Source organism: Engraulis encrasicolus, chromosome 4 (assembly GCF_034702125.1).
Source record: "Engraulis encrasicolus isolate BLACKSEA-1 chromosome 4, IST_EnEncr_1.0, whole genome shotgun sequence".
Lineage (NCBI taxonomy): Eukaryota > Metazoa > Chordata > Actinopteri > Clupeiformes > Engraulidae > Engraulis > Engraulis encrasicolus.
The window spans coordinates 1,220,490-1,232,500 of NC_085860.1; the positions used below are offsets into that span (position 1 = coordinate 1,220,490).

Below are 12,011 nucleotides of genomic sequence, written 5' to 3' on the forward strand. Positions count from 1 at the left end.
CTGTGAATGTGTAGACCATGTGATTGATTTAGAAGGCTACTGCCTTGTGTATTGACCAGTTTTGATAAAGGTCCTTGGATAGGCCTACTACTGTGGCAAATGTTTGAGGTGAAAGCAATTGTGTGAAAGAAACAAAATAAGGTGAAAGAGATACACACTTTCATGAGATCTTCGCAGTGCCATCTTATTGTGAAATAAAATGTGTTATGCTTACTTTTAAATTCTGCCTCTTCTCTTTACTTATTTAAATCAATTTTGGAAGCAAATGTGTAGGTTTGACATGGAAAGTGGGGGGAACATTATAATGAAAAATTGTCGAGATATGCTCCTTTTGCATTAGGCCTATTTGAAATACTTTCCCCATTAGGCCCATATTTGTAGGGCCTAATAAGTGGCAGGGACAAGGTAGGTTAAAAGTGGTATGAACAGTCCTCAGTCCATCCACACCTAACTAAAAAAATTACCATGGGTTGAAGTAAGAACTTAACCTAATATAATAGGTCTACGTCTACTGTACTTTCCAATTCAAGTTGTCATGGCCTTCATTTTTATACCGACAGCAGGTACGACTAGTTCTGTACTCGATTAGTTACTGGTAGGCTGCCTGCATCTATGCTCAACTCCACAGCCTGTCGGCCAAGAGGGTATCTTAGCTTGCTCTCTGAATTGTGAATTATTAGCTAATGCTAGCGACCTGTTTTGCTTTACTTGCCTAGCGTACTTAGACCAATCATCTCCTAATTTGAAGACAATGCTTCAATTATTTATGTATATTTAATCGCTGTATACGGAATGTAATATATCATGCGGTTCTAGATGTACGAAAATGAATAATGTGGTTTCCCGCTAGCAAATAAGCTTGACTGGCTAACTACCAGGTTAGCATGGACGCTAACGTTAGTTAGCTACGCCTACGATGAATATTTTCAGGCAGAAACTATCGGACTGGTAAAAAGAGGTGAGCGACAAATATTTTATACATGAGTCGACATTCATGCATTTTGATATTACGAAGATCAACGTAGTAGAATTAAAATTATTAGACGATTCAATGTTAGGTGACGGTTCCCTTCCCCCCCGTTGGGTGTTCTTCGCTAACGACAGTCAGCTAAAGTTAGCTACCTAAAAGTGTCAATTATCGTTTTGGTGTGTTCTTCGTGTTTTATTTGCTGCTCGATAATGCTGTCAATGTGGTATTCTTTGTTATTTGTTATATTGTCAATTATTCGCACGAAACGTTTCTATGTAATCTATATGCACGCGAAATCATATGGCTTGATGACCACTACGTGTTTGTTTATTTTTATACAATGCAATTTTCATACATAACCATATTGGAGCCACCAACAAGCAAAGTCCTCTGTTGATTTAGTTAGTTTATTATAGTGTTGTTATTCTCCGACCAAATGTCGCAGATTAAACATTGCTGACGTGGGAGACAGGGCTGCCTTCAAAACGATCTTGTTGTGTTTGGCTTCTATTGTAGCAGTTTGTCAACGGCCCCAGTTTGATTACCTAACGCTACTTAAGAATAGTTATGTTTCGGTCCAGTTGATTCCTTGTTTGTACACGAAAGTTTAAACGTTTTACCGTTATTCGTTATGTCGTGGGATTTGTCTCAAGCTTAGGCTCAAGTCCCCATGTTTGTACAGTAAGTGGGAATATCTGGACTGGAGAAAGCAGAAGAACAGAACCCCATTATTGTAGACGTCAGATTGGAAGAGTGGGGCAAACCACAAAGATTCCGAAGAACAGCGTTTCATCGAGCTGATGGGGAAAGAATTAGACAATGATCATCTGTGTTTAGACATATGCCTGTACTGGACATGAAACGAGGCCCACTGTCTTGGTCTCTAAATTAATGTGGCAAAGCTTGCCAAGGATTCATGGGCTTTCCCACACTGTTGCCCTCACTTGGGTCTCTTTTGTTCCACATGAAACCAAATTCTTCTGATGTAAATGTACCCCCCACCAACGATCTGACAGTGGGACTCTTTGTGTACGTCATGTTTCAGAAGATTCATGCCCATGTCTTAACCAGGGATGCAGTTTTCCCCATGGTCGTTATTTTTATGATCAGTTTGTGTGTGTCCACTGAAAGCTCTAGTCTTCGCAGTGCTTGAGCCTCCTCCTCGTCACCACGCTGGCTCCTGACTCCGTGTCCTTCCTCTCTGTGTCCTCCGCCCTATGGCTCTAACTCTAGCCCAGAGAATGCCTGGCTCGCAAGCAGCACACTGACCGAGCGACCAGCCTGAGTGGGAGGAAGGAACCTGAGCACCATGGCAACACGGAACAGGAACTCGGTCCAGATCCTGTCGGGCCGCGAGAGGGGTGCCAAGGTGCTGGGTGCGCAGCGCTTTCTACAACAGCTGGTGGAGGAACGAACACGATGGATGAAATGGCAGAGCCAGGTACTGTACTTCACCTTTGATCATCTCCAAGTGCAGCGCTGTGATTGCTTTAGTTAGTGGTTGAGTCCGCGCCCAGAGTCACCAGTGGGTGGCTGACCAGTGGCAGCCTGTTCTGGGCCTAAGGCTGTGGAGGAGTGGGCAGGACGCGTTCTGGCAGACTAGTGTGGATGAGCGCTGGGGTGTGTGTAATTAGCTGGGAGAGAGTGGCTACAGGGAGGTGCTCCAAGAATGGTGGTTCAGTTCAGAAGCCAACCAGGTGACATTAACTTGGAAGTAGGGATGAAATAGCATGTCGTCCCCCAGTTTCTAAACTAGATGACGCTTGCGGTCTGTCTGTTACCAGCTTTACCGCTGTCTGTAGGCTAGGAGGAGTAGTCAGCATGCCTCTTGACTGTTTGGTATGGCAGAATGTGGATGAGTTGTGTGCATGGGTGTGATTGGTTTGGAGAGAGTGGTGACAGGGAGTTGTTGAGCGGTTGGAATGCTGAGTAGGGGGCCCTCTCTAAGGAGACATACCTGTCAACATTTGAGCAGCAAGATTTAGGAGATTTTTCTGAGGCAGTAGCAGGACAAAATGTTGATCATAGTAATGATAGTCAGTGATTTAGTGGATATTTGGACATGGGAGTCAGACATTCTGGGAAATTAGTACAGATGTACAAAAGGCTGGTGCATACAGTGTGATCTGGCACCGTTTTGAGACAAATTGCAGTGTGTAAGAAAAATATGTTTCAAGCCCAATTTGCCTCTCACTGTAAGCAGCTGATGATCAAGATATTTTGTAAATTTAAGCCTTAAACATTGTCATTACTATTATCATGTATTTGTTGCTTTTAAGATCATCAAAATATTTAACTTGGGAGCAATACATGAATTGGTTAGGTCATTTTGGCATGTTTCTGAAAGGCATATAAAACGATAAGTTAGTGGGGATTTTACTTCCACTGTTTTCAGGCCGGTAAGCTGACCGGACCGGAAAGCTGCACGTGCCCGCACCAGTCATGTTCGGCACCACAGTGCTTACCTGTGAACCACCTGCGTTCATACTCTGACGGTGTTACCCAGATGAACGTGCTGACGTCCACATTTTTGTCACGGTTCATGGAGGGGGGGTCGACAAGTATTGTTTTGGTTCACATTACGAACCACATTTCCGGTTCTCGAATGCTCACATCTGCAGCGTGAACATGCAGACCGCTTCGAGGCTAGGTGTGGGAACGGGCATCGGCACGGTTCTCTGTCGGCCTGAATGCGCCATCAGCGATATTGCCTAGTCATGATTCCTCGCACCTCAAAGCCCTTTCAGTCCACTCTGCTACCTGTGAACCATCTGCTTGATGCATCACAGTAATGGACAGGGACACAAGGCTATTAACATGCCTCTGCAAAGCTAACATTACATGTCTCATTTGTGAAGTGCAAAGAACTGCATTACAACGGCAAGAATTGAATTTCACACTGCATTAGTGAAATCTCTTTAGAACAGAAAAATATGTTTCACGTCTTGCTAAACTCTCCATGCATTAGATCTGTAAAAGCAAACGATATTCTGTATAGTTTTGACTCAGGGTCATCTAGGCCTCAGTCCAGACATTCAGCATTTATGTATTTCTAGAAGAAAAGTGATACATGGGAGACAATAATGTTCATAAAGTCAATGACGCAAATCCCAAAAGAGCAGGATTACTAATAATGCACCAGAAAATTGGCCAATCCTGCTGAAATCAAAGCCATCCTGTGTGCATTCACTGCGCATGCTGTATTATATTCTTGGCTACTGCTGGAAATGTTGGCCGGCTGGCCCTGTTATTCTCATTTGGAAGCCACCCTGCACGTCAAGCTTGCAGTATATTTTTGCACACTAGTGGACATTATGGCGCTGTTCTGCTAATTTTTGGAGGCCATCCTGAACATGGAGGATGCAATATATTTTTGGCCACGGGTGGGAAATTATGGCGCTGTTCTGCCACAGCACTGACAATGTTGTGACAGTACTGTTTGACACTCTTGGTCTTGTTTCTTTCTACAGAAAGTGGAGCTACCTGACAGTCCTCGCTCAACGTTCCTGCTGGCCTTCAGTCCAGACAGGTAGGACGCGCACACAAACACACACACATAGTCAGTTGGCCTGGCTAACTCCCAATATATTGTATATAGCACTGTTAGCCTAAATCTGTCAATCACCAGAGAACACATTAACACAAGTACTTAAATCTACCCTCATCGTAACATTCCTTCAAGAATGTAGCAATATCATATTGTGCTGATGTCAGAGAAAGCTTAAAATGTGTGTCGTACCCCACATTAACACAAATACTTAAATCTACACTCATCGTAACTGCCATCAAAAATGCAGAAATTTCACAGCGTTTCACACTCATTGTGCGGCACTACAAAACACAAACAGAGCGCCACAAATTGGTAAACAGCCACACATGCACATTCATGTATAAATTCATTCCATATCCAGGGTTGGATGAAGATGGCCTGGGGCCCCTAGGCTACAGGTGGCTGTGGGCCCCCTCGGAAGGCAAATTTCGCGTCACATTTACATAGACTGTGCCATAAGTACGAGCTAGGAATCAAGGATGACATGTCTTCCAACTGTACTCAACACAAAAGATCTATTTTTCAATATTACACCCGGTCACAACATTTTTAATTTTTGGACAATCAAGCAGAGGGCCTGCCAGCTCCCTAGTCTGACTCTGCAGCCATATCTTAACGCCTGTGCGTTAATCCTGGCACTAATCATATTCCCCCACCTCCCACCCCCCATAGGAAGCTGATGGCGTCGACTCATGTCAACCACAACATCTACATCACAGAGGTGCAGACGGGCCGCTGCCTGCACTCGCTGGTGGGCCACCGCCGCACGCCCTGGTGTGTCACCTTCCACCCCACCATCCCGGGCCTCGTGGCCTCCGGGTGCCTGGACGGGGAGGTCCGCATATGGGACCTGCATGTGAGTCACCTGCCCTGCCTTGCCGTGTGTGTGTGCGTGTGTGCACATGTGTGCTTTGTGTCTGGGAAGGGCATCTGTGTGTGGTTTGTCTCGAACTGTACTGTGTATGAGTCCTATTGGAGTGAACTGGTCTTTTGTGTGTGTCCATGGAACCTGCTACTACTTTGCTGTGCAGGCGTGTACGTGTGAATGCTACTGCCGAGTGTAATGTACTGATCATTGTGGTGTGCGTTTGCGTGTCCATGTTGTGTAGGGTGGGAGCGAGAGCTGGTTCACGGAGAACGATGTGGCGATCGCATCGCTGGCGTTCCACCCCACAGCTCAGCTGCTCCTCATCGCCACCAATAACGAGCTGCACTTCTGGGACTGGAGCCGGCCCGAGCCCTTCGCCGTGGTCAAGACCGGCAGCGAGATGGAGAGGGTCAGGTGGGTGGCGGACGGTGTGTGGGGCCACAAACGTTTGGATGTGCGTGTCAAGCAAAAGGGAAAGAATCATGGCAAATTACAGCTCTGCTCCCAATTTTATTGCACGTTTCAACCTGTGTGGTTTTCATCAGCGTGGGTGTCCATGCCCAGGCCTGTGTGTGTGTGTGTGTGTGTGTGTGTGTGTGTGTGTGTGTGTGTGTGTGTGTGTGTGTGTGTGTGTGTGTGTGTGTGTGTGTGTGTGTGTGTGTGTGTGTGTGTGTGTGTGTGTGTGTGTGTGTGTGTGTGTGTGTGTGTGTGTGAACTGTAACATCGGTCCGATTCTAGTCTCTGACTCTGTTTTTTCGTCTGTAGGCTCGTCAGGTTTGATCCTCTCGGTCACAATCTTCTGACTGCTATAGTCAACCCATCCAGCCAACAAGTGAGTAACTGTGCGCGTGTGCCTGATGTAATTACCCTACCCGTGCATGTGTTCATGGCTCTTGTGTTATGTGGTGAGTTTGAAGTAACGCTCTGTCCTCTTTGTGTGTGTGTGTGTGTGTGTGTGTGTGTGTGTGTGTGTGTGTGTTTGTTTGTGTCAGAGCGAGGAGGACTCGGAGGCGTCCATGGACGGTCTGGAGATGCCGCTGCCCCGTCAGCGCTCGGTTCGCTCGCCACCCGTACGCCGCACCCCCATCCTGCACAACTTCCTGCACATGCTCAGTCCGCGCTCGCAGGGCCCGCTGGCGTCGGACGGCTCTCGCCGGGGTTCGGAGGGGCGCGAGCTGCCCTCCATGCCCCTCTTCCAGTACGCCTCTCGCGGCCCCCCTGGCCCCCCACCGCCCCCGCAGGGCTGCACGCGCCACCTGGATCCCATCTGCTACTGCGCACGCTGCGCCGCACAGCCCTACCTGTCCATCGCGCCCCAGCCCACCCCCTCCTCCCACGCCCCCCAAGGCCAGCCCGCACAGACGGCCCCCGGCACTGGCCCCGCACCCCCAGCCATGCGCCTCAGCTTCACGCCGCGCTTCACCCTGGAGCCGCCCATGGGGGGCGCGGGACACCCCTTCCCGACACTGCAGCCGTCGGAGAGACCCTCCGCCTTCAGCAGCGTCCACAGCGCGCCACCCGACCTGCCCCCCGTGCCGCCCGAGCCTTGGGGGCGACAGGAGGAGGGCGACGGGGAGGGCGGGGGCGTAGGGGTCGGAGGAGGGATGGGTATGGGGGTAGGGAGGGTGCTGCCCCCCAGGACTAGCTCTTCGTCCGCGTCCCCGGTGCCGGGCCTTCGGCCGGCCGAAGCCTCCTCCTCCTCCAGCGCCCCCATCTACACGTCGGCCAGCGAGGGCAGGGGCTCGCAGCACGCGCTGGGTGGCGAGGGGGGTGTCGGTGGCGGAGGAGGGGCGTCTCTGAGGCCGGGCCACTCGACCAGCAGCGGGCACCACCCGTTCTACGAGGGCCGCGGCCAGAGCCAGAGCCAGAGCCAGAGCCAGAGCCAGAGCCAGAACCCGGCCAGCATCCGCAACGTGCTCCAGTGCAACCTCAGCCGCTACTTCATGGAGTACGAGCGCATGCAGGACGGGGCTGGGGGCTCCGGGGCCACCGCCAGTCGCGAGGTGGCGGCGGCGGCAGCGGCAGCACAGTTACTAGGCAACAATAACCATGGTGCCATTGGCGAGCCTGCCGGGAGTTCCGGGCTCCACGACGCAGAGAGACCCGGACCCTCGCGCTACCAGCAGCCCTCCGCCTCTGCTGTGCCCCCTCCTCCTCCTCCGCCCCTCCTCCTCCTCCTCCTCCTCACTCCCCCTCCCGGGGCTCAACCGCTGCCGCTCCTGCCACAACCTGCTGACGTACAACCAGGACACGCAGCGCTGGGAGAGATCCAGCCCCTCACCCTCGTCTGGCTCAGCCCCTACCCACGACCACGCCTCCCCCGGACCCTCCTCTTCCTCCTCAGCAGCAGCAGCTGTGGCAGCAGCAGCAGCTGCATCATCATCAACCTCCTCCTCCTCCGTGCCCTGGCAGTTCCCAGCAGTGCCCTCGGTCTCCCAAGACAACCCAGAGGCCGCCCCACAGCCACACACCCACGTCACCTTCGAGGTAGGGCTGGAAGAGTAGAGTCAAAATCAAAAATAGCTGAAGAGCTTTGTTGCAAAATGACAAATATCCATTTTGGAACGTCTTGGGAAATTGTCATTTTTGTATTGGGCATTTCATTGAATTGCATTGCAAAATGCATGTTATAAAGGTGTTTCAGAATATTTGGATGGCATTGGATTAGGTTGGATTAAAATTCCATTTATTATCATGACACGGGTAAAATAAGTATTTTATTGCACTACTTTTAAACAAACAGTATATGATCATATGATATGACAAAATATTTGTAAGATGCACTGGTGCTAAATAGGGGTGTGCAAAATAATCGTCATATCGATGCATCGTGATACTTACTCTCACGATACAATGCATCGATTCATGACAAGGTATCGTGATACTGCATGGATTCATGACAATTGATTATTTGATAACAATAAAATTCGATTTGCCACGGGTTATTTTGTTCAGTAGAGAATAGGTAATATTTCTGTTGTGATGTAAGCTCTCTCCCAGATGATAGAATGCTTAAATAGAATGAACTGACTTAAGAAAGCTACACAGCAACTGACAAATAAGCTGTATTTTACACATTTACTGAAGTAAATATCGCAATGCATCACAGTAGTACATGAATCGCAATGCATCGTGATAGAATCGCATCGTGGCATGTGTATCGTGATGCGCATCGAATCGTGAACCCTTTGCCAATACCCACCCCTAGTGCTAAATGTGATTGTAATTGCTGATGCTCGTCCAAGGAGTTCAGCTTCCAAAGAAGTCGTCCAGCTGCTTACTGCTGAACTCCTTGGCTAAACATGACCTGGATGCGTGAGAATACTTTCAGACTTGATGCTGATGTGTTTTGTCAGGAATTCAGAGTTCCTCGAATTGCTCTTAATACTTCCGCCCCAAATTTCCGGGAAGCGTACCTTAGCAACGGTGAGAGCAATCGCTGATATAGGCCTGATATACGACTCCCTGCATGTTGCGTTTGACTGTCAAATCAAAAGAATTCTAACCATCCCATCAACTAACAATGGTCATTGGTCGACATTTAAACAATTTAATAGCTCTCTACAATAAAGGGGTCAGCCTGAAAAAAAAAACAATATTTGAGTTGTTGGAAAGGGATGGGAAACTACAGTTTGAACGAAACACAGCTGACTCGGTAAGAATTTCTAAGGAGATGCATTGTTTCAAGTCTCCCATAGAGATGCATGGGAAATTGAGCTTTACTTCCTCGTTCCGTCCAAAAATGTTCTCATGTCCATCCCGCCCCCCGCCGTTGCTTCACTTATGAATCGAACGTATTGCGCCCCCCACATTTATTTCAGTGGGTGGTGCATTATGAATGTTAGTTGCTGATTGCTTTGTCTGTTGTTTGTTGTGATCCAGGCGGCAGCGGCGGAGGCGGCGGCTCGTCAGGGTGGGGTCCCGCGGGGCCAGGGCGAGGCTCCTTCCCTGGGGCTGCAGTGCCTGGTGTACAGCCAGGACCGCCATCGGAGCCAGCGCGAGAGAGCCCGGCCCCCCCTGCCCCCTCCCCTGGCCGGCCGCAGGCCCGTGGAGCCGGGACACGTCACCCACGCGCATACCCACGCCCACGCCCAAGCCCAGGACGCCTTAAGCCAGGAAGTGCCTGTGGAGACACCCGACGAGGACTCGCTACGCAGGTCAGATTGGGGACTAGGCAGAGTGTTGATGTATGAACGGGGACAAGGCATTGCCCGTGTTCGTGACTGCGCATTTCTGCACAGTCTGCGCAGCGCGCATGCACAATGGGAAATTATGATTAATTCTGGTCAGAAAATTCTAACCAGAATGCATTGAAATGGCAAGGTGTGCACTGCGCCGAAATGCACCATCACGAACGCAGCCATGGTCAAACTTCAAGTCATTTTTACCGTCGGTTCACTCACATGCACTTTACAAAGGAATTGAAAAGACTTTTCTCACCATCCTGGAGCCTCATGTTTGTTGTGTGCTGTCTGTGCAGGCGGCTGCTGGAATCCTCCATCATCTCGCTGTCTCGCTACGACATGACCGGATCACGGGACCATCCCATCTACCCAGACCCAGCTAGGTAACTCGCGCACACCCACACCCCTGCCCCGCACCAGAGCATCCCATCTATGTAACACACACACACACACACACACACACACACCCTGGCCCCTGGCCCTGTCTCCAGCGTCCTCTGATGCACAGCATATGATCCAGTACCTCTGTGTGTGTGTGTGTGTGTGTGTGTGTGTGTGTGTGTGTGTGTGTGTGTGTGTGTGTGTGTGTGTGTGTGTGTGTGTGTGTGTGTGTGTGTGTGTGTGTGTGTGTGCCCAGGCTCTCTCCCGTTGCCTACTATGCCCAGCGGATGAACCAGTACCTGTGTGTGCGTGTGTGTGTGTGTGTGTGTCCAGGCTCTCTCCCGCTGCCTACTATGCCCAGCGGATGATTCAGTACGTGTGTGTGTGTGTCTGTGTCTGTGTCTGTGTCTGTGTCTGTGTGTCTGTCCAGGCTCTCTCCTGCTGCCTACTATGCCCAGCGGATGATCCAGTACCTGTCTCTGTGTATAACTGTGTGTGTGTGTGTGTTTCCAGGCTCTCTCCCGCTGCCTACTATGCCCAGCGGATGATCCAGTACCTATCTCGACGCGACAGCATCCGCCAGCGCAGCCTCCAGAACCGGCTGAGGACGCTCTCCAGCTCCTCCGACAGCCAGGTGCCCAGCCCCTCCGTCGCCATGGATACAGGAGATGTGGACTACGAGGAGCTAGAGTGAGTAGACACACACACACACACACGCAAGCGCGCGCGCAGCACATACAACAGCTTTTATTGTAAGGAGTTGGAATGAGCACACACACACACACACACACACACACACACACACACATATACATACAACACACACACGCACGCGATCGCGCGCAGCACATATAAAACAGCTTTTATTGAAAGGAGTTGGAATAAACACACACACACACACACACACACACACACACACACACACACACACACACACACACACACACACACACACACACACACACACACACACATACACATATACATACATGACAGGTGAGAGTTAGTACTTACATACACACACACACGACACACGCACTACTCCTTTTTACTATCTGCCTGGAATAGCCAATGTTGCAAAGATGAGTACAGTTGCCAAGATTCAAACTTATTGATTCGATTCACTTACCCCGATTTCATGGGACCTCAACAGCGTTTTTAGCCGAAAATCGTAGCATGTAATCCAATGGCGGTATTAAAATGACATTTCGATCCCCTTCGAGTTGTGCCACGAGCTCCACATATGTTGTTTCTGATATTTTTGTTTAATTTTTCGTACGAACCCCCAAACTTTTTAGAAAGCTGTGTTTCTTCACATTTTTCATGCAGACGGCCTCGGAACAAAACATTGATACTTCTGCATGAATAATCTTTATCTAGCCTCTTAAACAGCATATTTGTAGCCCAGCGAATATAATGACTGAGATCAGAAGATATTTACTTGCTACCATGTTGTTAGATGGTCAGCTTAGGTCCCGTGAAATGCTTTCAAGCTCTATGATGGCCAGAGAGCTCAACTCCAATTTGAGGTTGCCACTAATGTGTGTGTGTGTCAGTGATGGGGGCTGTAACCAGTACCCGTGCACTTTTCCTAAATAACTGCACTGGATAAAAGCATCTACTAATTGTAATGTGGTGGAATAATGTTGCCAGGAATGTTCAGGATTATTTCACCATTATTATCACCAATAACGTGTGTGCGTATGTGTTTGACAGGGACCCTGGCGACAGGACGAGGCACAGGATGCCCCGCAACTCCCGAATGTCGGCGCCGTCTCTGGGCCGCTTCATCCCACGGTACGTGGTAGCCCCCTGACCTCTGGCTCCTACACTCCTGCTGTCTTCTCTCTAGCTGACTTGGTCACAAACGTCACTTCCAGTCGGAGGCTGGGATTCCATCTGTAAAATGCCTGATATCATCTATAATGTCCGCTGTGTGTTGGTGTGTGAGTCAATAGAATACCTGGTCTTATCTCTAGTCTAGTGTTTCTCAACCTTGGCAGTACAGCCCCCCCAGGGGGCATTGGGGAGCTCTAGGGGGGTGTTGAGAAGGATACA

At 49.6% G+C, this 12,011-nt stretch overlaps 1 protein-coding gene across 1 annotated transcript in view; it reads left to right on the forward strand.

The window, feature by feature from the left end:
- Positions 1–643: 643 nt before the first annotated feature.
- Positions 644–12,011, forward strand: part of ambra1b (autophagy/beclin-1 regulator 1b) — a 25,535-nt gene continuing 14,167 nt past the window's right edge. Inside the window, 13 exon segments of the mRNA XM_063196445.1 lie at positions 644–958; positions 2,204–2,411; positions 4,441–4,499; positions 5,193–5,376; positions 5,630–5,802; positions 6,154–6,220; positions 6,381–7,551; positions 7,554–7,589; positions 7,592–7,875; positions 9,271–9,545; positions 9,869–9,955; positions 10,467–10,643; positions 11,670–11,750. Coding sequence (XP_063052515.1) covers positions 2,280–2,411; positions 4,441–4,499; positions 5,193–5,376; positions 5,630–5,802; positions 6,154–6,220; positions 6,381–7,551; positions 7,554–7,589; positions 7,592–7,875; positions 9,271–9,545; positions 9,869–9,955; positions 10,467–10,643; positions 11,670–11,750 — 2,726 coding nt within the window. The 5' untranslated portion in view covers positions 644–958; positions 2,204–2,279.